The 27,566-nt window shown below is 42.5% G+C and overlaps 2 protein-coding genes across 2 annotated transcripts in view; both read left to right on the top strand.

Annotated features, from left to right (window-relative positions):
• Positions 1–4,533, top strand: part of LOC307134287 (E3 ubiquitin-protein ligase TRIM39-like) — a 38,618-nt gene extending 34,085 nt beyond the window's left edge. The window contains exon 8 of the mRNA XM_079829901.1: positions 3,821–4,533. Within this exon, the coding sequence (XP_079686027.1) occupies positions 3,821–4,368 (548 nt within the window). The 3' untranslated portion in view covers positions 4,369–4,533. The remainder of the gene's footprint in view (positions 1–3,820) is intronic.
• A 9,260-nt stretch (positions 4,534–13,793) lies between these two features.
• On the top strand, positions 13,794–26,662 carry LOC307134284 (E3 ubiquitin-protein ligase TRIM39-like). Its single transcript, XM_079829897.1, has 8 exons — positions 13,794–13,937; positions 14,652–14,736; positions 15,168–15,739; positions 15,851–15,946; positions 17,366–17,599; positions 17,691–17,829; positions 25,650–25,685; positions 25,946–26,662. Exons 2-8 carry the CDS (start codon positions 14,664–14,666, stop codon positions 26,491–26,493), a joined length of 1,698 nt encoding a protein of 565 aa, XP_079686023.1. The 5' UTR covers positions 13,794–13,937; positions 14,652–14,663; the 3' UTR covers positions 26,494–26,662.
• The last annotated feature ends 904 nt before the right edge of the window (positions 26,663–27,566 follow it).

Below are 27,566 nucleotides of genomic sequence, written 5' to 3'. Positions count from 1 at the left end.
TTGGACCTGCGCATTCTGAATCGGGCCCTGCACAAGCTTCCGTTCAAAATGTTAACGCAGAAACGCATTTTCCAATGCATCCGTCCCCAAGATTGGTTCGCAGCGATCGACCTGAAGGACACATACTTTCATGTCTCTATCCTTCCTCGACACAGACCGTTCCTGCGCTTTGCGTTCGAGGGGAGGGCATATCAGTACAAAGTCTTGCCCTTCGGGCTGTCCCTGTCGCCTCGCGTCTTCACGAAGGTCGTCGAGGCAGCCATTGTTCTGCTCAGAGAACGCGGCGTTCGCTTACTCAACTATCTCGACGACTGGCTCATACTCGCCCAGTCTCGGGAGCAGTTGTGCGAACACAGGGACATGGTGCTCAGTCACCTCAGCCTGTTGGGACTTCGGGTCAACCGAGAGAAGAGCAAACTCTGCCCCTCGCAGAGGATCTCTTATCTCGGTATGGAGCTGGATTCGGTCAGCCGGACAGCGCGCCTCACTCCAGAGCGCGTCCGGTCAGTGTTGAACTGCTTGAATACGTTCAAAGGCAGGACAGCGGTCCCACTGAAATTATTTCAGAGGCTCCTGGGGCATATGGCATCTGCAGCCGCGGTAACGCAGCTCGGATTGCTTCATATGAGACCGCTTCAACGCTGGTTGCACGACCGAGTCCCGAGATGGGCGTGGCAGAGCGGTCAGTACCGGGTCCTAGTTACTCCTTACTGTCGCCAAACCTTCAGTCCGTGGTCAGACCCCTTGTTTCTCCGGGCCGGAGTGTCCCTAGAACAGGTGTCGAGGCATGCTGTGGTCTTCACGGATGCCTCATCCACGGGCTGGGGGGCCACGTACAACGGGCACGCAGCTTCGGGTCTGTGGACGGTGCCCCAACTGCGTTGGCATATCAATTGCCTAGAGTTACTGGTGGTACGTCTTGCCCTGGCCCGGTTCAAGAAACCGCTTCGGGGCAAGCACGTACTGGTCCGTTCGGACAGCACTGCGGCCGTTGCGTACATCAACCGTCAGGGTGGTCTACGCTCCCGTTGCATGCTCCGGCTCGCCCGCCATCTCCTCCTGTGGAGTCAGAAGTTTGTGAGGTCACTTCGTGCCATTCACATCCCAGGTGCGCTGAACCAGACAGCCGACGAGCTCTCTCGCCAGTCGACACCTCCGGGCGAATGGCGACTCCACCCCCGGAGCGTCCAGCTGATATGGGACCACTTCGGAGTTGCACAGGTAGACCTGTTCGCTTCTCCGGACTCGACCCATTGCCAGTGGTACTACTCCCTGACCGGAGGTACCTTAGGCATAGATGCACTGGCGCACAGCTGGCCCCGGGACGTACGCAAGTATGCGTTCCCCCCAGTGAGCCTTCTCGCACAGACACTGTGCAAGGTCAGGGAGGACGAGGAGCAGGTCTTGTTAGTTGCGCCCTACTGGCCCAACCGGACCTGGTTCCCAGAACTCACACTCCTCGCGACAGCCCCTCCCTGGCCGATCCCCCTGAGGAAGGACCTGCTTTCTCAGGGGCGGGGCACTCTATGGCACCCGCGTCCAGACCTCTGGAATCTCCATGTCTGGTCCCTGGACGGGAAGCGGAGGTTCTAGGTGGCCTACCACAAGCAGTGGTAGACACCATCGCTTCAGCTAGAGCCCCCTCTACGAGGCGCCTCTACTCTCTGAAGTGGAACCTGTTCGTCGAGTGGTGCTCTTCCCGCCGGGAAGACCCCAGAAAGTGTTCGATTAACGTTGTGCTTTCCTTCCTGCAGGATGGGTTGGATCGAAGGCTGTCTCCCTCCACCCTCAAAGTGTACGTCGCAGCAATAGTGGCGTATCACGATGCAGTAGATGGTAAATCCTTAGGTAAGCACGACTTAATCGTCAGGTTCCTCAGAGGTGCGAGGAGACTAAATCCTCCTCGTTCTACCTCGATACCCTCTTGGGAGTCTTTACTTTGCAGTCTGTTGAGCTAAAAATCCTGTCCATGAAGACAGTTCTCCTGATTGCATTGGCTTCAATCAAGAGGGTAGGGGACCTGCATGCACTCTCGGTCGACGAATCGTGCCTAGAATTCGGGCCGGCCAACTCTCACGTTGTCCTGAGACCCCGGCCTGGATACGTGCCCAAGGTTCCTACCACTCCCTTTCGGGACCAGGTGGTGAACCTGCAAGCGCTGCCTTTGGAGGAGGCAGACCCAGCCCTAGCTTTCTTATGTCCCGTCCGCGCTCTTCGCGCTTACGTTGACCGGACTCAGAGCTTCAGATTCTCACAGCAGCTCTTCATCTGTTACGGAGGCCAGCAGAAGGGAAAGGCTGTCTCCAAGCAGAGGTTGGCCCACTGGATAGTGGATGCCATTGTCTTGGCTTACCGGTCCCAAGACGTACCTTGCCCGTTCGGGTTGCGAGCACACTCAACAAGGAGTGTTGCTTCTTCCTGGGCGTTGGCTCAAGGCGCCTCGCTGACAGATATATGTAGAGCTGTGGGCTGGGCGACACCTGACACGTTCGCTAGATTTTATAGCCTCCGTGTAGAGCCGGTATCTTCCCGCATTCTCGCCCCCAGTGGCCAGCAGCGCTAAGTGCCCGTTCTAAGTGTCGGCTTGCATACGCCACTCCCGCCCTCTGGGCCGGATACGTGCGTCTATTTGCTCCAGTCGTGTTCCCCGAAAATCGGCTAACCCTGTGAGTTCCTCCGTCACCCCTCTGGTGTCAGACATGGCGGCCGTCTGATGCCAGGCCTGCACCCGTATGCTTGTGGAACGTGTGTGTAGGCTGGGTTCCATATGTTGCGGTCCCCTCTAGGCTACCCCATATGTGTATTTTCCACGGTACCAGCTACCCTACTCGGCTAGCCCCGTGTTGGTAGGGATCCCAATTCGTCGGTCAGTTCCGACGTACGTCGAACGTGACCGACTGAAAGGGAACGTCTCGGTTACGTATGTAACCCTCGTTCCCTGAAGGAGGGAACGGAGACGTACGTCCTGTCGCCAGGTGCTGTGCTTCAGCTGAAGGCCTGAGCCACTTATCTCGGCTCCTCAGTTGAAAACGGTATGCGGCACTTCCACTTCCTTATTTATACCCGCAACGCTGGGCGGTGCGTGGAATGCGTGATCGCATGCCAATGTTTATTGGCTCGTTTTTAATTACTCGAAGTAGGACGGTCTCTGAAAACAGATCCCAATTCGTCGGTCAGTTCCGACGTACATCTCCGTTCCCTCCTTCAGGGAACGAGGGTTACATACGTAACCGAGACGTTTATACAGTATAAAAACCATTATGCCTATGGAAAGTCCCCATAAAACATGAAAACCCAACGTGTGTGTGTGTGTGTGTGTGTGGACTGGTAATCATCACGTTATGGGTACAAAATGTCCCCACAAAGATAGCAATATCCGAAATCCTCATCCTTGTGGGGACATTTTTAGGTCCCCATGAGGAAAACATCTTATAAATCAGACTAAGTGATGTTTTTTGAAAATGTAAAATTGCAGAATGTCTCCTGTGAGGGTTAGGTTTAGGGGCAGGGGCAGTGTAGGGGGATAGAATATACGGTATGTACGGTATAAAAACCATTACGCCTATGGAAAGTCCCCATAAAAGATGAAAACACTACATGTGTGTGTGTGTGTGTGTGTGTGTGTGTGTGTGTGTGTGTGTGTGTGTGTGTGTGTGTGTGTGTGTGTGTGTGTGTGTGTGTGTGTTTGTGTGTGTGTGTGTGTGTGTGTGTGTGTGTGTGTGTGTGTGTGTGTGTGTGTGATTAAACACTGATTATATATTACAAACCTCATCACAGAATGTGTGTATTGAGTTATGATTCATATTCTCTGTTTTCTCAGTGGATGTGACTCTGGATCCTGATACAGCTCATCCTAATCTCATCCTGTCTGATGATGGAAAACAAGTGAGATGTGGAGAAATTAGAAAGAAACTCTCAGACAAACCAGAGAGATTTGATAGATATGCAATTGTCCTGGGAAAGGAGGGATTCTCCTCAGGGAGATTTTATTTTGAGGTGCAGGTGAAGGGAAAGACTGCCTGGACTTTAGGAGTGGCCAGAGAATCCGTTGACAGGAAGGGAGAGTTCACACTGAAACCCAGTGAAGGATTCTGGACTGTGACTCTGAGGAATGGGAATAAATATGAAGCCCGTGCTGGTCCTCCAGTCTCTCTGTCTCTGAGAGTGAAGCCGCAGCGGGTCGGTGTGTTTGTGGATTATGAGGAGGGTCTGGTCTCCTTTTATGATGTGGAGTCCAGCTCTCATATCTACTCTTTCACTGCTCAGTCTTTCACTGGGAAACTCTATCCATTTTTTAGCCCAGAACCTAATGATCGAGGTAAAAACTCAACTCCTCTGATCATCACACCTGTCAGATACAATAAATGAATTTACAGCCCAATATGAAACAGGAGATGAAAGTAATGATCTTAATAATTAAATCTGAAAACATTATGTATGAGCTGCTATTTTTCATTTTAATTTGTCAGCTATAATTACATATTTTAATGTAAAATATAATGCTTGTTCAATAAAGGATTTTTTCATAAATATTTCATAATTTCATGTCATTTTTTCTCATCTCTACTCGACAGTGAAACTGACTGTAAAAGTTTAACATTAAAGTCTAACTCTAGTAACCAGTGTTACGCAGCAGCTTGAGCTCAATCATTTTACTGTTCTTACACAAAATACACATCAAATATACTTTGAGTAAGAGTAAAATAAGAATGTGTTCTGTAAATACACTAAACCTTCACTTAAATTATGCTTGTTTCTTAAAAGCTTAACTAAGAATATATTTATCACTAAAGTTCTTCTAGTTTACTTTTTAGAAATATATTAAAATGCATCCTACTTGTATTTTTAAGTTAACTTAAGTATATTTTTAATAATATTTAATATTACATCTTTTTCACCTGTGAATTCTTTGAGGTCATTACACTCTCCCTCACCAAAAAAAAAAAAAAAATTATACAAAAAATATCTGAGTAAATATTTAAAGCGTTGAGTTGCAATAACAGTGTAATGATGCTTTCTCACAGTTCAACAACACAATCAACATCTTCTGCTTCTACACAACTGTGACATCACTACAATCATCTGGACTTTCACACCTGATGTGTGTTGAGAGGTGTGTGCCTTTTGGCTCACACACACACACACACACACACACACACACACACACACACACACACACACACACACACACACACACACACACATGTTTGTTTTTGTGAAATGTGAGGACATTCCATAGGCGTAATGGTTTTTATACTGTACAAACCGTATTTTCTATCCCCTTACACTGCCCCTGCCCCTAAACCTAACCCTCACAGGAGACTGTGCAGTTCACTTTCTGTGAAAAAAAACTTGTTCTGTATGATTTATAAGCATTTTGAAAAGTGAGGACATGGGGAACGTCCTTATATTTCACCCTCTTTTTGTAATACCTATGTCATACCCATGTCATTATACACATTTGTGTCCTGATATTTCACAAAAACATGCCCACACACACACACACACACACACACACACACACCACACACACAAACACACACACACACACACACACACACACCTCCACGATACTGACACATTTTAAATGTCACTTCAGTACGGCATTACAGTTTTTCTCCATCGATTTGACACATTTCTCCAAACAGTGAACTCAGTGATCTGAACACGTTGTAATGGTCCTCATGTCAGCGTTATGTCTGTTCTGTTTGTTCTTCTGTTTGATTTCGTTTAATTTCATTTTCTAGTTTGTCACCTCCACTACATTTCCTATGATCCCTCCTGGCTCCACCTGCACACACTCCTCAATCACACACACCTGCCATCCTTCACCTTCATCAGCTCCACTTCAGCTTTCAGTTCCTGTCAGTTCTCGGTCTGGTGTTGTGTGTGTATCGTTCACACTGTTGTGTTTAATCCTGTTTATACACGTCTTTCGTTTGTTTTACTCAAGTAAACGTCTTTATTTAAACCTCATCATCCTCGTCTTCATCCTTTGTGGGAAGTTCTGTGACGCCTAAAGAGATTGTAAATTTTAATTATTTTCACACTTACAATTACAAATCATGTGAACCGTTTTCTCAAAACACTACACACACAATTCTCAGATGTTTTCATAATCGTTCATACATCCAACCAAAACTTTAATATATCAGGAAAAACAATCACAGCTCTTTTTATTGGCTTTACACAAATCACAAACATGTATGCACCATTTGTCCAAACACAACAAACAAAAATCTGGAATTTGTCAAATTATCACATGCACATGTTTTGTTTTCAATGAGCCCCAAACTGATATCTGCTTTATTAATAATACTCACAACACAAGAAATGCAGTTTTCACAAAGGTTTATGCATTTATCACAATTGCATTATATAATAGGTCCGTTCAGAATCCATGTTTCATTCGTTCAGTCGTTTTTTTTTATTTTTTATTGAATGTAGACAAATGAGAAAACAGCGTTTTTTATTTTTTCAGAAAAACGAGATTTCGGTTGGATTTTTCGTTTTTCGTAAAGAGGTAGAAAAATGAATAAACAGTTTGAATATTCGATTTCTACACGTGGGTGGGAATTATACACCCCTTTCTGCTGATTGGTCAGCTGAAGATCAAACTATTCCATCATCGGTTCTTCCTCAGTTCCACACATAGACTGTAAAAACATATGGATGTAGTGTCCGTGACGTCACCCATAGGATTCTGAAGAGCAGTTTTGAAGCGTAAAGTATGGACGAGCTGGCCGTCGCCATCTTGGCAGCGCGTCACTCCCGGATAACAGAAAATGGGCATGAAAATGAAAGCGATGACGCAATGACTAATAGACAGCAGATAAATGGCCATCCACCTGTCACTCACTTGCCCACGCCCTTAATTATGCAGAACTTTAAGACTTTATATAATGTAAACGAATGAGTTATAAATTAATTCACTCCCCTCACAGTTGTCATGAAGGGCAAAATTAGCCATATAGACCAAAACCACAATTTGTACCAGACTGTAAACATGTGTTCTTCTGCTGTAAAGTTGGGCATTTTAACATGAGCTCAATGAGATTCTGCTCCTTCTGTCTCTAGTGGCCAGTCGATGAATTGCAGTTTAAATCACTTCCGTATTGGCTTCAAGAGAAACTGCGGGAAGTCGCCGCTTGGTTCCGCACAGCAGAATAATAGTCCTGCGCTGCTACAGCTGTACGGATTCTTAGCGCTTTTATTGCAACTACATTTTCATTTTATCATCAAACAACAAGACTAACGAATGGCTCGACACAACCCATACCAGAATTAGTTTTCAGACAGATGCAAAGATACTTAATAGTGACTAGAAATGAGCATGAAAAGTAAATATATATATTTTTTAAACCTGACCTCTGAGAATGTTTTCTCTATTCACGAAATGTTCTCACCTTTTTTACCCCTCACCTGTTTGCATCCCTGCATTTATCAACTGACAGGTAATAACGTTAAGCCTGATACTGTAATGAGTACTGTAACATCCAGAGGACGCCAATAGATCATTATGGCAGAGTGAAAAGGTTTGTAGATCTCTCTCAAATACTGATAAAAACAGCTCAAGTTTGGGTAGATCATATATTTACAAATATTTGGTTGTAAAAAAAAAAGATTTTACAGTTTTTCGCAATCGATTTGACACATTTCTCCAAATGAATGTAGTTGCTCTCAAACAATCAACACAGCAAACTAAACACACTCTTAAGTTAGCAGAACAGTTCAGTATTCACTGCATAATGAAGCACTGCAGTTTATTAATGCATTTATCAAAAATAAATACTGACATCAAAACTACAAGTGTGTTCTCTGTTGATTTAATAACACATTCAGCTGTAGATGCACAAATACATGTTTATTGTGTTATTCAAAGTTATTTAATGATGAGTTTAGTTGTATAACGGTGAATTTTCACCCAATAAATAAATAAATAAATAATGTACTGCAATCATTGAATCAATGAACTTTATAGATCCTGCCTCTGATTTACATCTGGTCAAAGAATCATCAACATCACAGCATATATTGTCACGATCATGCATCATGGGGGAAAAGCCATGAATGCTGGATCCATCCGTGCCTCAACTTCTCCACAGGCCTCGTCCATCACTTGAGGAAGACTCAGTACAGCGTGTGTCTCCCTCAGACTACAAACGAAGCTCTGTCGCACTAGATAACACGTCACAGCGTCTTACGTCTGCAGCGTCACTGTGGCCTCGTGAACGCGGATTCCAAGATAACCGGAAGAGAAGTGCTTCATAAAGTCTTAGTTTTTGTTATTTTTGGACCAAAATGTATTGTCGACGCTTCAAAAGAATCTAACTAACCAAATTATGTCACATATGGACTACTTTGATGATGTTTTCATTAACTTTATAGACGTGGACAGCAAAGTGTGCACAGACTTACATTCAAAGGACTGAAAGCCCTCGGACTAAATCTAAAATATCTTAAACTGTGTTCCGAGGATCAACGGAGGTCTTACGGGTGTGGAACAACATTGGGGTGAGTCATTAATGGAAGAAATTTCATTTTTGGGTGAACTAACCCTTTAACAGACCAGCGAATGAAAGCAAGTTATAAGGTTGTTTGGCGAAGGCCCCGTCCGTATCTCACATTCAGAGGGGAACGGACTCTGCATTTCCTGCCCTAAGATGAAGGCAGGGGCACAGCTGACCCCTCTGGGAGGTGTGGGCAGGGACCATCCTGGTGGTGGTGGGGAGGATGGAGGTGAATGTCGATTCAGCGGTTTGGATCGCAAAAGCCACATGATTTCATCAGTTTGGCGGTTTGACATGCGATCCGAATCATGATTCGACTCAGATTCGACTCACTGATTCATAACGCTTCGAAGCTTCATGATGCAGTGTTTTGAAATCGGTGATGACTATAAAAGTCGTTATTTAGGGGTTTTTTGCGCACAAAAACTATTCTTGTCGCTTTATAAAGTTATTGTAGAACCACTGTAGTGAGATGGACTTTGTAACGACGTCTTTAGTACCTTTTATGGGTCTTGAGAGTGAACCGTGCATTGTGCCAATGGAGGCCTTTCTGAGCCATCGGATTTCAACTAAAATATCTTAATTTCTGTTCCGAAGATGAACGGAGGTCTTACGGCTGTCAAACGACATGACAGTAAGTCATTATTAACAGAATTTTCAGTTTTTGGGTGAACTAAAACCCTCAGTCAGAAACAGACTTCATGAGGGTGGCCTGAGGACCCATCGTCCTCTAGTAGGCCCTGTGCGCATTGCCCAGCACCGTTGAGCTTGATTGGCATTTGCCATTGCCATTGCCATTGAGCACAGGGCCTACTAGAGGACGTTGGGCCCTCAGGCCACCCTCATGAAGTCTGTTTCTGATTGTTTGGTCAGAGACATTCACACCAGTGGCCTGCTGGAGGTCATTTTGTAGGGCTCTGGCAGTGCTCATCCTGTTCCCCCTTGCACAAAGGAGCAGATACTGGTCCTGCTGATGGGTTAAGGACCTTCTACGGCCCTGTCCAGCTCTCCTAGAGTACCTGCCTGTCTCCTGGAATCTCCTCCATGCTCTTGAGACTGTGCTGGGAGACACAGCAAACCTTCTGGCAATGGCACACATTGATGTGCCATCCTGGAGGAGTTGGACGGCCTGTGCAACCTCTGTAGAGTCCAGGTATCGCCTCATGCTACCAGTAGTGACACTGACCCTAGCCAAATGCAAAACTGGTGAAAAACAGTCAGAAAAGATGAGTAGGGAAAAAAATGCCAGTGGCCTCTACCTGAAAAAACATTACTGTTTTTGGGGTCTTTTCATTGTTGCCCATCTAGTGAATCTGTATGTAATTTCATTAACACCAAAGTAGCTGAAACTGTAGCTGATTAACAACCCCCTCTGCTACTTAACTGACCAGATGAATATCCCACAAGTTTAACTGACTTGATTCTATAATTCTATGATTACAAAGTGTTCCTTAAATTTTTTTGAGCAGTGTATAATGGAAACATTTTATGTAAAATCCACTTTTTAAAAAGATCTACATTTCTCACTTTTATTCATGATGATAATGTGAACATGGGCTTTGGGTTAGTGGAGGATTGCTGCCATCTACTGGAAAACAAACACTTTTAAAATTAAAATAATACTATTTTTACCTAGAGCCAGCCCACTATGACTTGATTTTTGACATGTCTAAAAATCGTTATTATAACAATAAAAACAACTTCTGATAGGAAAGCTTGAAACATCGCTGAATTCAACCTGAGACCCAAGTAGACTCTTAGTAAGACCCAAGTAAGATCTCCTGTGAATGAGTTAGATAACTCTTTGTCTGATAAATTTTGAAACCAAATCTCTCCAGATGTGTCGGTTTGTTCGCATCGCTCTCTTCTTGCTGCGGACAAGGCGCACAGACAAGCAGATCGTACAGATAAGATAAAACTCTGACGCCTGCATTCCTTAACGGTGTCAGAGCCCCTTCCACACATTTGCTGAATACACTCAGAGCTAGAGAAAGGCCAAAGGGAATTTTCATATACGCTGTGCCCTGATAAGTGAACCTCAAATATTTTCTGTGAGTAGGAAAATAATACTGATGACCAAACAAGGTGATCCAATCTCCTTGATTAATATTTTGACACACAGTTCTGAGTGAGAGCATTTTAAATTTGTATTTAAATCCCGCAAATCCAAGATGGGACAGAGACCTCCCCCTCTTTTGGGAAACACAAGATAAGAAAATCCCTTTTGGAATCACTCTTATCATTACTTTTCTTAAGGAGGATATTTCTTCCTCCAAAACCCGAGCTGATTCCCCCTGGGCCATTGAAATTACCACTCCATTGAAAACAGAGGCTTTACAGCGAATTGAAGTCTGTTTCCTCTGTCCATACTGGTTAAAACCGAGGGATAAACTGTGCATACGTGCCAGTTCACTTACTGAGCAGCGAGTGGGTGAGTCATTTTTACACCCTTAGCTCTTGGGGAGTATCCCCCTCGGTTGAAATTGTGCACCTCAATATGACTGAAAGGGCACTTTACTATTATCAATTTAAAGGAGCAGAGGCTCAAGTCTGTGGCCAGGGGAAGGCTAAGCCCTGACCAGCCTTATAACACATGCTCCGCCTAAATTTGCTCATTCCAAGACATCACTGGTTCATATAAACATTTGTCTTTGACTCCAGAAAAGATTGAAGTTGTCAATAAAGTTCAGTCCTCTCATGTTGCATGTTTTTTGTGCTTCTTTTAAAAATTCAAATAGAAATCTTTAGCATGGAAACGGTATTCCCCGGTGGCTGTGGCTCTTTCAGCAGATAATGCGCCGCCACAAAGCACAAAAGGTTCAGGAATGTTTTGAGATGTTGATTTGGCTTCCAAATTCCCCAGATCTCAATCCAATCGAGCATCTGTGGGATGTGCTGAACAAACAAGTCCAAGTCTGCAGCTTATGGGACTTAAAGGATCTGCTGCTAACATCTTGGTGCCAGATACCACAGCACACCTTCAGGGGTCTAGTGGAGTCCATGCCTCGACGGGTCAGGGCTGTTTTGGCAGGACCAACACAATATTAGGACATAATGTTAAAAAAAGACAGATTCAAAGCAATATATTTCCAGTCTGCTGCTATAGAAATCACACGCGTCTTTTCTTTAACCTGCCTTTTTTACAATAATGTTCAAAGGAAAATGTCAATAAAATATTTATTTACATTGCATGCGGTCTTAAATTTTTGTAATTATTTTTTTCTATTTTCTGAATGATCTACCATTAATTCTGTTTTTTGTAAGTATTTTCCAGCTTTATTAATGTTTAAGAATAAAGCTTCTGGGTTATTTTATTTATCACTAGTTATTACAAGGTATAAAGTGGCATCTTTTTATCTGAAAAAACAAAAGCAAAACAATGAACACTTTAAGAAAAGTACGAGCAAAAATTTTAATCCTTATTACAGCACAACCTTCAGAGCTCATAACCTATAAATAAATCAGTGCTACTTCAATGAGTTCAGTAAAGTTGGCAATATTCACAAAATTGAACTTCCTGATTGAATAACTTGAGCTAAACGTTGTTAAAACACAAATGACACCTCTATAACGTAGACAACGAGCCGCAACCTAATGTTCCTCAAAACCAGCCTTATAATATGAGAGATAAGTGCGAAGGGACCGTCTGCAAAGTGCAAAACCCGAAAAGCGTTACTACAAAATAGGCAATAACAATGTTACACTTTGTAGTGTCTGCAAATTCAGTTTACACATCAATGCTCTTCTACTGGTCGTACACTTAATTTGATAAAATGTCTTATGCATAATTTATGATTATTATAAAATCAAATCAAAACCTTCATTGTTGTTTGAAAAAATATTCAATAACTTCATATAGTGTATACAGTGTAATCAGTAAGCAATTATCACACAAAAGCTATGGTTGCAACTAATGTATTTTAGCTGGGTACCAACAACATTTGTGTAAAGAATAGGCCTACTTAGCTATGCGCTATTACTTTTATTATTTTTTGTGCTATTATTTTCCAAACTAAGTGTTGTAGCAGGCTATAGCTGTCAACATTGAACATTAAAAATAAGGGAGATTTCCCGGAATCCATCCACAAAATAAGGGATTTTTTTTACAAGATTCTTACCCACAAACTTAAAAAAAAAAAAAAAAGCACAAATCATTAACAGTTTAAAGAGTTTATAACTACACAATATATTTTGATTTTGGCCATCAGCGTCCTGATCCATCATCGCACATCACACTCATCTACTCTACTCTCTTTGAAGTTCACTTCCCGCTACTTTTTCCCTCTTCCTCCCGCCCGCCGCTGCAACTGTCTTCTTCTTCTTCGATAGTAGCCTAAGCCTGTGTTTCCCAACCTTTTTTCAGTCATGGCACCCTTTGAAAATGTTCTCCATTTTGTGGCACCCCCTCGCATACGTTACGCTAGGGGTGTAACGGTACAGATTGCTCACGGTTCGGTTTGTATCACGGTTTTAGGTTCACGGTTTCGGTACGGTTTTGGCACTACACCCGGGTGATGACGGCGAAAATGACTGTTCATATTCGAACATACGGCAATGAACAAAGTTTACAAAGAAAGAATTATTTGAAAAATTTGAACAAAAAAAAAAAATTTTAAGGACTTTTACACGGCACCCCTGCTCTCGTCAGACGGCACCCCTGTTGGGAAACACTGGCCTAAGCTACTGTCTGTGGACTGCCACCTGCTGGACTGGAGGTCTAGCAACCCAAGAGCAAGCCACTTTACAGACACAGATAGTTGTGTGTTCTGAGTTAACACAATCAGAGCGTAAAAATACGGGATATTTTACGGGAAAACACTAAAACGGGAAGACAGCGGGAAAAGAGCTAAAATACGTGCGAAACCCGGAAAAAACGGGAGGGTTGACAGCTATGCTACTTAGTAGGCTATAACCAGCAGGAGAGCAGTGATGTGTGAACTGAATTTGGTGACAGTACAGTGCATTTCAGTGAAGTTAGCTGAATATTCATAATAAAAAAATCCTAATATGCAAAAGCTAATTTTATCAAACTAAGTGTTGTAGTATGACTAGTAAGAGACCATTTATAATTACTACAGCTTTCTGTCATCATTTACTCATCATGTCGTTCTCAACCTGAGGGACTTTCTTCAGTGGATCACAAAAGACATTTAGAAATTCATACAAATATTTCTTCTTTTGTCTGTAGTCAATGAGATGGAACACAAACAGACACACGTGAACCCAACACACCGAATACAGGGACGAATGTAAATGTGTGAATACAGGAGGAGCTCTGACATCACTGTAGTTCAGAGAGAGATTCAGAGAAAGTGAAACTAACTTGAGCAGCAACAATATGGACGCCTGAGACGATCAACCTCTTCAAACAACAGAATATTTATTGATCCGCTCAAAGAGTCTTGTGGACACATCTGATCCTCACAGGTAAGGATAGAAATATAAGAGAGATTGAGCTGAACAGGTTTCTAATGGAAGTGATCTGGTTTAGTGGGTTTATGTCAAACTGGGATAAGTTGAACAGAACCAGTTTTAATCATGTCAAATACTCGACTACATTAGTTGTTTACTGCACTGAAATAGTATCAGAATTATAATAAAAGCATGTCATTTGATTGGTTGTAAAGCAAAGTTTGGTGTTTCTGTCATTTTGTCACATTACATAAAGACTAAAGAAACAGGAAGTAAAATGAACTGCAAACAGACTTGACAAACCGGCTAAAATCACATTTAAATTAAAGATTAAAACTACCTAGTCATACAAGCTACACTTGGTCACACATTATTTGTTTATTTTGTGAATATTTAAATTTATTCGTAGGTAAGTATGTGACCTTTGTGCTGTTTCTGATGTAAACAGAAGGTCATAGTTCAGATTGTTCAGTGAGTTTATGAGTCTCTCACTGTATGAGGAGTGATTGTGTTTCTCTCACTATCAATGAGATTTTAACATTTTAATAGAAATATTTATTAAATGGTCATGAGAGAATATGAAGTAACCCCAAATCTGACTTTTGAGGTGAGATTTCATTTAAACTTCAGTGAACAAATACAGGAGCGAATGGGCTTACATCGGTTTTATCAGTCTATTGGTCATAATTTATATTTTGACATATTTTAATTTCTTGAAATGACTTGAAGAGGGAAAGAACAATGGCAGAATCTTCACCAACATCAACAAAAGCAAGAAAAACCAGGAGACGCAGTATTGACCTTGTTCATCCATGTAAGTCAATAACCCAGAAAAGAAAGAATTAGTGCATGAATGACTTTAACTCTTCTCATATGGTGATATTTCAAATGTACAGTTGAGGAATATACAGAACTACTGCACATTAAGGCTCTGATCAGCTTGTCTGGGTTCATTTTGCAGTAATGACCAGCTTATACATGATCTCTTATATATTTGAGAAATCATATTTGACCAAATTCATGAGGTGAATCATGGGATTCTTTTAAACTTGTTGATTATTTTCCTTCTCTATCTGCTCTAACTCATCCGTATAATAAAATCATCTTCATTATCATCGTTTCAATAATTTACACAGAAGCTCTTCAAACAAAATGTCTCTGCATGAGAAACTTGAACTCTGTGTTTTTCAAGTGTCTCCAAACTTTAGACTAGTAGTGATTTCTCTTCTTCATTTCTCTCTCCAGCGCTGTCTTCCTCCAGCGGTCGACTGACGGAGGAGCTTCAGTGCTCTATATGTCTGGACGTGTTCACTGATCCAGTCAGCACTTCATGTGGACACAACTTCTGCAAGACCTGTCTGAATAAGTGCTGGGACAACAGCCAGACCTGCAACTGTCCATATTGTAAAGAAACATTCAAGCACAAACCTGATCTCAAGATTAACACCACACTCAGAGAAGTTGTAGACCACTATAAAAAGAAAAATCCTGAGAAAAAACCTGAAGTTCTGAAAAAACCTGAAGTTGTGTGTGACGTCTGTGAGGAAGGAAAGCTGAAAGCCCTGAAGTCGTGTCTGGTGTGTCAGAGCTCTTACTGTGAAACTCACCTGGAGCCTCATTTGAGAGTGGCAGGTTTAAAGAAACACAAACTGGTCAATCCTGTGAGTAATCTGGAGGACTATATCTGTCAGAAACATGAGAGACCTCTGGAGCTGTTCTGTAGAGATGATCAGACGTGTGTGTGTCCGATCTGCACTGTAACAGACCACAAGAACCACAACACTGTTCCTATAGAAGATGAGAGTGAAGAGAAGAAGGTAGAAGTTACTGACAAAACTATTTTAAAGGCTCTTATCATGAAGAATCACATGCTCTTTAATATAAATGAATCAGTTTTGAAAACATATTGTGTTGTTCTGTGTCTATAGACTCAACTGATGAAGACACAGAAAGACGTGCAGCAGATGATCCAGGACAGAATCAAGAAGATTCAAGACGTCAAACACTCAGCAGATGTCAGAAAAGTGAGTTTAAAATAATGTCATTATATGAAGTTCTCTACACAGATCCAGGAGGAGCCAGACCCGTCGATCATCATTATGAATGTATATAAGCAGCCGTCATTGCGCCGCCCCAGCAACAATTCTTCCAATATTTCAGTTGAGGGATTTTGCTCTAGAGCTCCGGAGGTCATGACATCACGCAGCCTAAACTCCAGGGGCAACCAGGGGGCGCTAGAGCGGCTGTAGCATTGGTATCTATTAAATAATTAAAAACCGGACTGTTTAAACCTTATTATTTCAACATGATGGACAGCTGATGTGCGCCAGGATGCCAGAACAGGTGGGGGAAAGCAAATGGGAAATCATTTTATCACAGTAAGTTGTTGAAATGCCGTGAATTTCAGTTTATTCTTCATTCTTAACTACTTTTGCCTCTCGTACCTAATGATAAAAATAAGTTCCCATTAAATACTTAATGATTAATAACATAAGTGCTTTTATATATAAATAACATCAAGAAAGGCTATTTGAAACTAAATTAAGGATCAATAAATAAATAAATCCTGAAACAAAAATAAGAAATGACATTTATTGATTATGACTGATTTTATTTGACATGCACAACACGGACCGATGGAACAGATGCACACAGCGGCGCTGTTTTGGACGGATTCGTGTTAACCGCTAACATATAACGTTAATCCATTCTCATGTTTTCTCTCTTAAAATGTAAGCGCATGTAGGCCTGTATGTCAGCATTATCATATGAAGGGTGCATCTCAATCAGCTCCTGGTTCAGTAGTCAGGACACTCATCAGGACATAAGGCAATGGGCTGATCCCTGATCAGTGTCCTGACTGAACCAGGAGCTGATTGAGACGCACCCGAAGTCTGTCATGTAAAACAACAGCGTATTGATGCAGTTCAGTCTGCCTGCTGTTCTATCAGTTAATGTTACTCCTGATCGTGGGCTTCTGTAAATATTTAGTTTATATGTAGATTTAGGCTTCAACTAAGTTTAATGGTGCAACGCAAAAATATTTATGAGTGCATAAGTTGTAACTTCGTGCCCATTTACGTCAAAACTAGGCTAGTTGTAACTTGCGCACAGCTGGTGCTACAGGTGTCCTGACAGGAAAGCTATCCGTTCCTTTATCGATACGCGTGAAAAGCACCCCGGGGGCATTATAGGGATCTCTTATGATTAATCTATTAAGTTTTGCTATGTACAAGTCTATGTCTTTTGAATTGAAGTGCGCAGTGAACTCCGTTGCCTTGAAACTCATGCTGGCGCGGCTGTTCTTGCCTGCCAAAATGGCGTCGTAAACAGAATGGGTCACGTGACCTCCGGAGCTCTATAGTATAGTATGAGCTATAGTAACACTGACTCTTGTCTTATCAAACTCCACTAATCATTGGTTGATTGTCCTGGTTGAGCAGAGAAACACAGAGGAGGAGAAAGCAGCCCGTGTTGAGCTCTTCACTGATCTCATCCGCTCCATTGAGAGATGTCAGACTGAACTGCTGGAGATGATGGAGGAGCAGCAGAAAGCAGCAGAGAAACAGGAGGAAGAGCTCATTGAAGAGCTGGAGCAGGAGATCACTGAGCTAAAGATGAGAAACACTGAGCTGGAGCAGCTCTCACACACTGAAGATCACCTCCACCTCCTACAGGTCAGTCAACATCTCTCTGATCAATGATAATGCAGTATATGACACCATAACACTCCCCATGCTGAAGGATTTCTCCTCTCTCCTGCTGTAGATTTACTCATCCTTGTGCAGCTCTAGAAACTCCAGGAACTGGCCTGAGATCAGTGTGAAGACTGATGAGAGTCTGGAGACTCTGAGGAGAGCTCTGACTCAACTGCAGGACACTCTACAGGAGAAACTCACACTAACTGGTACGACAATATCAAATACACTATACAGATACATATATTCATCATCTTTAAACATCAGCAGTGTTGGGGAACGTTACTTTTAAAAGTTATGCTTTATAATATTGCGTTAGTCTCTAAAAAAGTAACTAATTGTTGCATTACATATTCTTGCTTGTTTTTAATAACAAAAAAACAGGAGATCTATTTTTAGCAAATGTAAAGGCCTTTTCACAACTAAAGTGTAATAATAATCCTGAGGCTGAAGGAAATGCAGATTCACGTCTGTACAGTAGAGGCTCAAACTAATCTTTAAAGGTCCCATGGCATGGCATTTTTCTATTATTTTATAGTGTTTCCTGAGGTGTACTTATATTGTTAGTATGATTTTTACATCATAAAATGTCATAATTTAGAAATAAAAGGCATTTTTTCTATACTGCTGTTTGCCCTGTGGCTGAATGCCCTGCTTCAAGAGGCGTGTCTGCTGTGAGACTTCAGTAAAAACGCCGACTGTTGTGATTGGCTGACATCTTTGCATTTTAAATGAGCGGAGGGGGCGTGGTTTAACGAGGTCTACGACGCACAAGCTGCTGCCAGAGAGACGGATGGACCTGAGTTCACTTCACATCAGTTCTCAGCATGTCTGAACTGTTGTAGTTACAGCATATACTTCAGGTTATTAGTCTATTTCTAGTCGGAGGGACTGTCACTCATGTCAGAAAGTTAGTAACTTTAGTAAATTATGGATCAGCGCTGACTGGAGATGCGAACCGTTTAGAACGATTCAGTCCGATTTGGTGAACTGGTTCGGTTCACTAAAAAGAACCGATTCAAAAGAATGATTCGTTCGCGAACCGGACATCACGGAGACGGAGCGATTGCTAACAAAGTTATTTATAGTAACTACTGAGTTATGAGAGCGCTGTCTGTCAGCGCGAGTTTATTGTGTTTGTATCTGAGAGTTCTGAATAAACACGAGTCCCAGTCACGCAGAGTCCGTCTTCATCATTATTACCAACTTTGTAACACATGCAATGTACCATTACAGCGAGATGAACGAGTTAGTAAGTGTTGATTAAAGCATTATTTCTAGATGTTCCAATCATATGAAAGGCGTCAGTGACGCGCGTTGAGTACAGAGCGCAAACAAAGACACAACAGCATTAATCGAATGTAATCCAGTTTATTGTGGGGCTAGGCTGGCTAGCCCGGATATGCTCACGTTTACCCCCCTTCTGCTTAATCTCACTCCGCGTTTGGTGCCTCCGCTGTGGGCCAGATGCAGTACTGGGGGTCGGGGATGTTGAAGGCCGAGCTTCGGCGTGAGGTTTATCTCTAAAGATGTGGCCGATGTTGAGCAGAAACTCACGACTGTATGCACATTTTAGAACAGATAGTCACGACGAGGACGTACAAAAACACTGACTCACAAGATAGAAAACAAGAAAACACCATTCTGTCGGGAAGCCGCTGCGTGTGCACGAATAATAAATAATAAGCTACACATAAGAAATCAATGATCACAGATCAGAAGGAACTGAAGAAAGACTTCTGTTTTCATTTGTACATCCAAACACTGAGAAACTGCCAGCGTTCACTCGTTCACAAGCCATGATCTCTCTCGCGCTTGCATGGGCGTACCAGATTCTCTGGGTGGAGGAAAGGGAGGTAACCGTTCCTGCTTGGACGTCAAACCAGGAGACTTCAGGATTGGCTCGTCTGGCCTGTCATTTTCTCAAAGGCAGAGAAAGACAGCCAGAACTCGGTTTACACCGATCAACATTTCTATCCACTTGGGGACAATATTCAGGCTAGGGGACCTTTAACTCAAGACTCTTACTTCAACAATAAAAAACAAAAAATGAAACACAAATGTGATGTTTATCTAAAGTAATTTTGCTTATTAGGATAGTTGAAATAGATTATCAAAGGTCAGCAGCAAATATATTGCTTAATAAAGTGAGATTAAATACCTCACTTATTTAAAGGGTTAGTTCACCCAAAAATGAAAATTCTGTCATTAATTACTTACCCTCATGTCGTTCGACACCCGTAAGACCTCCGTTCATCTTCGGAACAGAAATGAAGATATTTTAGTTGAAATCTGATGGCTCTGAAAGTCCTCCATTGGCACAATGCACGGTTCCCTCTCAAGACCCTTAAAAGGTACTAAAGACGTCGTTACAAAGTCCATCTCAATACAGTGGAGGCCTTTCTGTTCTGAAGATGAACGGAGGTCTTACGGATGTCGAACAACATGAGGGTAAGTAATTAATGACAGAATTTTCATTTTTGGGTGAACTAACCCTTTAAAGGGGTCCTGACATGAGAAATCAAATTTTCCTTTTTCTTTTGGCACATAAGAGGTCTTTGTATCATTAATACATCCTGCAAGTTCCATAACTGAAATCCTTCGATAGAAAAGCATTTATAAAATCAAGCTCTAAAAAAGCTTCGTTTGAAGACAACAACGCTGACTTTTACATCATCACATCGTTGTCCAGCCCACTGGTGTTCAGTCGATGAGCAGCGAGTGGATCTAAAGTAGTTGTTTACGATAAGATTGTGATAATAAGATTGTGATAATAAGATTGCGATGTCACGCAGACGTTGTGCTGTGGAAAAACATCATCTTTGCTTAAAGGGGCATTTCAGCACTGGGAAGATGAATGTGTATTTAAACTGGGTCATTTATGTAGTAGAAATGTGGAATTATTTTAGAATTTGGTGCCTTCTAGACTGAGAAAAGAGAAAATGTATTTTTGTCTCATGTGGATGAAAGACAACAACTCCCAGAATGCACTTGCTTCGCTGCCCAACGAGGCCACTCCCAAAGCCACGGCTACTGGTTATCACTTGCCCACCGCGGCAGAGCTGAGGTAAGCACGGCCGTCATTCAGGGCTCGTGTCCAGTCTGACGCGTTTTCAGATCGCATATGGACTTTCATAGGAATTCATTGAAAAGTTGAAACACTCACTTTGCTCCGCACCGCTCCGTTATGAATGCCCGAGCCGATATTTGCGTCATCGGAGGATTTTTTCCAGAAATAAAATGCATAATTCTCTCGTCTCAGGGGGACATGAGGGGGGAAAGTACCATCATTTGAATTTACTACCAGGTTTCTACTGATACAAAGCTTAATGCTAATCGCTGCTGCGCTCGCTCCTATTGTGGTCTTTGATTTTGAAATTAATAAAATGCAGCTCATATCTGTTGTTTGGCCTAAACTCCATTAAATCTGCATATAGTGCGGGATTGGAGATCGGATTTATATCCGTTTTGCAGAGATACATTTATGAGACCAATGTAAATGAAATTGTTTTGATAAATCAGAGAGATATCTGATCTGTAAAAACACATGAAGAGACCAGGTGTAAACTGGCCCTTTAAGAACTCTAACGCTGATATCATTTGATCTATTTTGGCTGAGCTGGCTCCACCTCGGCACTGACAGGCGTAACAGCTCATGATGAAAACGGCTGACGTGGTTTCTCAAGCTAGTGGTATTATTACCCCATGCACATTTTATTTGTGCGTGACATGATTTACACACAGCGCGTGTGTTCTCCAGGTCGTGCTTACCAGGTTGTTCATAAAAGCCGAGATGTGTCCAGATGTGTGCAGATGTCTGCTTTTAAAATAATCCGTTATGGTCTGTTATGGAACCGATACCGAATCGTCCTCGTCTGCATCGACTCAGAGTATGTTCCCGGTTAACACACAAGACATTCTCAACAGAGCGACGAATCGATGATTCACCATGGAAACAGACGCTAAGAAAGAGTGCGCCGTTCTACTTCCTCTTCTTCTTTTGTTTAATGACGAGTTACATAACCTACTTAGTGCACATCGCCACCTATTTGGTGGATATGCAATCATTTTTTCAATGTTTTCTTTTAATAAGTAGTCTTTATTCACTGAGGATAAGGATTATATTGTCTCACAGCAGCCAATCACAGCAGTGGGCGTTTACACTGAAGTCTCACAGCAGCCAATCACAGCAGTGGGCGTTTACACTGAAGTCTCACAGCAGCCAATCACAGCAGTGGGCGTTTACACTGAAGTCTCACAGCAGCCAATCACAGCAGTGGGTGTTTACACTGAAGTCTCACAGCAGCCAATCACAGCAGTGGGTGTTTACACCGAAGTCTCACAGCAGCCAATCACAGCAGTGGGTGTTTACACTGAAGTCTCACAGCAGCCAATCACAGCAGTGGGTGTTTACACCGAAGTCGCACAGCAGCCAATCACAGCAGTGGGTGTTTACACTGAAGTCTCACAGCAGCCAATCACAGCAGTTGTTGTTTACACTGAAGTCTCACAGCAGCCAATCACAGCAGTGGCTGTTTACACCAAAGTCTTACAGCAGCCAATCACAGCAATGGGTGTTTACACCAAAGTCTTGCATCAGCCAATCACAGCCGTGGGTGTTTACACTGAAGTCTAACAACAGCCAATCACAGCAGTTATTGTTTACACTGAAGTTTCACAGCAGCCAATCAAGCAGTGGCTGTTTACACCGAAGTCTCACAGCAGCCAATCACAGCAGTGGGTGTTTACACCAAAGTCTTACATCAGCCAATCACAGCAGTGGGTGTTTACACTGAAGTCTAACAACAGCCAATCACAGCAGTTATTGTTTACACTGAAGTTTCACAGCAGCCAATCAAGCAGTGGGTGTTTACACAAAGTCTCACATAAGCCAATCACAGCAGTGGGCGTTTACACCAAAGTCTTACATCAGCCAATCACAGCAGGGGGTGTTTACACCAAAGTCTCACATAAGCCAATCACAGCAGTGGGTGTTTACACCAAAGTCTTACATCAGCCAATCACAGCAGTGGGTGTTTACACTGAAGTCTCACAGCAGCCAATCACAGCAGTGGCTGTTTACACCAAAGTCTTACAGCAGCCAATCACAGCAATGGGTGTTTACACCAAAGTCTTGCATCAGCCAATCACAGCCGTGGGTGTTTACACTGAAGTCTAACAACAGCCAATCACAGCAGTTATTGTTTACACTGAAGTTTCACAGCAGCCAATCAAGCAGTGGCTGTTTACACCGAAGTCTCACAGCAGCCAATCACAGCAGTGGGTGTTTACACCAAAGTCTTACATCAGCCAATCACAGCAGTGGGTGTTTACACTGAAGTCTAACAACAGCCAATCACAGCAGTTATTGTTTACACTGAAGTTTCACAGCAGCCAATCAAGCAGTGGGTGTTTACACAAAGTCTCACATAAGCCAATCACAGCAGTGGGCGTTTACACCAAAGTCTTACATCAGCCAATCACAGCAGGGGGTGTTTACACCGAAGTCTCACATAAGCCAATCACAGCAGTGGGTGTTTACACCAAAGTCTTACATCAGCCAATCACAGCAGTGGGTGTTTACACTGAAGTCTAACAACAGCCAATCACAGCAGTGGGTGTTTACCCCGAGGTCTCACAGCAGCCAATCACAGCAGTGGGTGTTTACACCAAAGTCTTACATCAGCCAATCACAGCAGTGGGTGTTTACACCAAAGTCTTACAGCAGCCAATCACAGCAGTGGGTGTTTACACTGAAGTTTAACAGCAGCCAATCACAGCAGTTGTTGTTTACACTGAAGTTTCACAGCAGCCAATCACAGCAGTGGGTGTTTACAGCGAAGTCTTACATCAGCCAATCACAGCAGTGGGTGTTTACACCAAAGTCTTACAGCAGCCAATCACAGCAGTTGTTGTTTACACTGAAGTTTCCCAGCAGCCAATCACAGCAGTGGGTGTTTACACCAAAGTCTAACAACAGCCAATCACAGAGGTTGTTGTTTACACTGAAGTTTCACAGCAGCCAATCACAGCAGTGGGTGTTTACACCAAAGTCTTACATCAGCCAATCACAGCAGTGGGTGTTTACACCAAAGTCTTACAGCAGCCAATCACAGCAGTGGGTGTTTACACTGAAGTCTCACAGCAGCCAATCACAGCAGTGGGTGTTTACACCGAAGTCTCACATAAGCCAATCACAGCAGTGGGTGTTTACACCGAAGTCTCACATAAGCCAATCACAGCAGTGGGTGTTTACGCTGAAGTCTCACAGCAGCCAATCACAGCAGTGGGTGTTTACACCGAAGTCTCACATAAGCCAATCACAGCAGTGGGTGTTTACACCAAAGTCTTACATCAGCCAATCACAGCAGTGGGTGTTTACACCGAAGTCTCACAGCAGCCAATCACAGCAGTGGGTGTTTATACCGAAGTCTCACAGCAGCCAATCACAGCACTGGGTGTTTACACCAAAGTCTCACAGCAGCCAATCACAGCAGTGGGTGTTTACACCAAAGTCTCACAGCAGCCAATCACAGCAGTGGGTGTTTACGCAAAAGTCTCACAGCAGCCAATCACAGCAGTGGGTGTTTACACCAAAGTCTTACATCAGCCAATCACAGCAGTGGGTGTTTACACAAAGTCTTACATCAGCCAATCACAGCAGTGGGTGTTTTCACCAAAGTCTTACATCAGCCAATCACAGCAGTGGCTGTTTTCACCAAAGTCTTACATCAGCCAATCACAGCAGTGGGTGTTTACACCAAAGTCTTACATCAGCCAATCACAGCAGTGGGTGTTTTCACCAAAGTCTTACATCAGCCAATCACAGCAGTGGGTGTTTACACCGAAGTCTCACAGCAGCCAATCACAGCAGTGGCTGTTTACACCAAAGTCTTACAGCAGCCAATCACAGCAGTGGGTGTTTACACCAAAGTCTTACATCAGCCAATCACAGCAGTGGGTGTTTTCACCAAAGTCTTACATCAGCCAATCACAGCAGTGGGTGTTTACACCGAAGTCTCACAGCAGCCAATCACAGCGGTGGGTGTTTACACCAAAGTCTCACAGCAGCCAATCACAGCAGTGGGTGTTTACACCAAAGTCTCACATCAGCCAATCACAGCAGTGGGTGTTTACACCAAAGTCTCACAGCAGCCAATCACAGCAGTGCGCGTTTACACTGGAGTCTCACAGCAGCCAATCACAGCAGTTGTTGTTTACACTGAAGTCTCACATCAGCCAATCACAGCAGTGGGTGTTTACACTGAAGTCTCACATCAGCCAATCACAGCAGTGGGTGTTTACACTGAAGTCTCACATCAGCCAATCACAGCAGTGGGTGTTTACACTGAAGTCTCACAGCAGCCAATCACAGCAGTGGGTGTTTATACTGAAGTCTCACAGCAGCCAATCACAGCAGTGGGTGTTTATACCGAAGTCTCACATCAGCCAATCACAGCAGTGGGTGTTTATACTGAAGTCTCACAGCAGCCAATCACAGCATTGGGTGTTTACACTGAAGTCTCACAGCAGCCAATCACAGCAGTTGTTGTTTACACTGAAGTCTCTCAGCAGCCAATCACAGCAGTGGGCGTTTGTGAATCTTTTAGATAAAAATAATTTCAGCAGAAGAAAATCAAACTGATAGACATCAAGGGTTTGAGATGCACATTTGTTCTTCTTTAGAGGAGAATTTCAGATCTGTTGCTCAAACAGCTTTAATTTTAAGATTATTTAAGTTTAATATTTATAGATTTATATTTGCTGAATAACATAAGACACAAAAATAACTTAATAAAACATTTCACCAAACATTTGTAAAGTTAAATCTGTTTGTAAAAGGAGGAATATTAAGAGCTGAAGCTCAAAGCAATAGTTTCTGTTTGATTCTCTGAATATCAGCAGAGACACACACATTGATCAGATAAAACATGATATTGAGCTCAACTCTTTAAATATAACCTTAAATCTCGTCTATAATTCCACACATAAACATGTCAAAGATCTGATGATGTTTTATTGTCATTAGTCTCTACAGATCTGAAGAGGATGCAGCAGTATGCAGGTACTGTGTGTGTGTGTGTGTGTGTGTGTGTGTGTGTGTGTGTGTGTGTGTGTGTGTGTGTGTGTGTGTGTGTGTGTGTGTGTGTGTGTGTGTGTGTGTGTGTGTGTGTGTGTGTGTGTGTGTGTGTGTGTGTGTGTGTGTGTGTGTGTGTGTGTGTGTGTGAGTGTGAGTGTTTGTGTGATTAAACACTGAATAAATATTACAAACATCATCACAGAATGTGTGTATTGAGTTATGATTCATATTCTCTGTTTTCTCAGTGGATGTGACTCTGGATCCTGATACAGCTCATCCTAAACTCATCCTGTCTGATGATGGAAAACAAGTGAGACATGGAGACATTAGACAGAAACTCCCAGACAAACCACAGAGATTTGATACATATATAAATGTTCTGGGAAAGGAGGGATTCTCCTCAGGGAGATTTTATTTTGAGGTGCAGCTGAAGGGAAAGACTGCCTGGATTTTAGGAGTGGCCAGAGAATCCATTAACAGGAAGGGAGAGTTCATACTGAGACCCAGTAATGGATTCTGGACTGTGGTTCTGAGGAATGGGAATGAATATTGGGCCTTTGCTGGTCCTCCTGTCTCTCTGTCTCTGAGAGTGAAGCCGCAGCGGGTCGGTGTGTTTGTGGATTATGAGGAGGGTCTGGTCTCCTTTTATGATGTGGAGTCCAGCTCTCATATCTACTCTTTCACTGCTCAGTCTTTCACTGGGAAACTCTATCCATATTTTAACCCAGGCCTTAATGATGGAGGTAAAAACTCAACTCCTCTGATCATCACACCTGTCAGATACAATAAATGAATTTACAGCCCAATATGAAACAGGAGATGAAAGTAATGATCTTAATAATTAAATCTGAAAACATTATGCATGTGCTGCTATTTTGCATTTTAATTTGTCAGCTATAATTATATATTTTAATGTAAAAATATAATGCTTGTTCAATAAATAATTTTTTTCATAAATATTTCATAATTTCATGGCATTTTTTCTCTCATCTCTACTCGACAGTGAAACTGCCTGTAAAAGTTGAACATTAAAGTCTAACTCTAGTAGCCAGTGTTACGCAGCAGCTTGAGCTCAATCATTTTACTGTTCTTACACAAAATACACATCAAATATACTTTGAGTAAGAGTAAAATAAGAATGTTTTCTGTAAATACACTAAACCTTCACTTAAATTATGCTTGTGTTTAGCATATTTCTTAAAAGCTTAACTAAGAATATCTTTATCACTAAAGTTCTTCTAGTTTACTTTTTAGAAATAAATTCAAATGCATATTTCAAGTATATTTTTAATAATATTTAATATTACGTCTTTTTCACCTGTGAATTCTTTGAGGTTATCACACCCTCCACCACTAAAAAAATTAAATATCACAAAACATTTCCTCTCTGGGTAAATATTTAAAGCGTTGAGTTGCAATAACAGTGTAATGATGCTTCCTCACAGCTCAACAACACAATCAACATCTTCTGCTTCTACACAACTGTGACATCACTACAATCATCTGAACTTTCACACCTGATGTGTGTTGAGAGGTGTGTGTCTTTTGGCTCACTGGTGGCCCTCATGGACACACACACACACACACACACACACACACACACACCTCCACGATACGACACATTGTAAATGTCACTTCAGCTCGGCATTACAGTTTTTCTCAGTCGATTTGACACATTTCTCCAAACAGTGAACTCAGTGATCTGAACACTTTGTAATGGTCCTCATGTCAGCGTTATGTCTGTTCTGTTTGTTCTTCTGTTTGATTTAGTTTCATTGTCATTTTCTAGTTTGTCACCTCCACTACATTTCCCATGATCCTCCTGGCTCCACCTGCACACACTCCTCAATCACACACACCTGCCAT

This window comes from Gobio gobio (genome assembly GCF_949357685.1).
Source record: "Gobio gobio genome assembly, chromosome: 11".
NCBI lineage: Eukaryota > Metazoa > Chordata > Actinopteri > Cypriniformes > Gobionidae > Gobio > Gobio gobio.
This window is presented reverse-complemented; position numbering and strand designations above follow the sequence as displayed.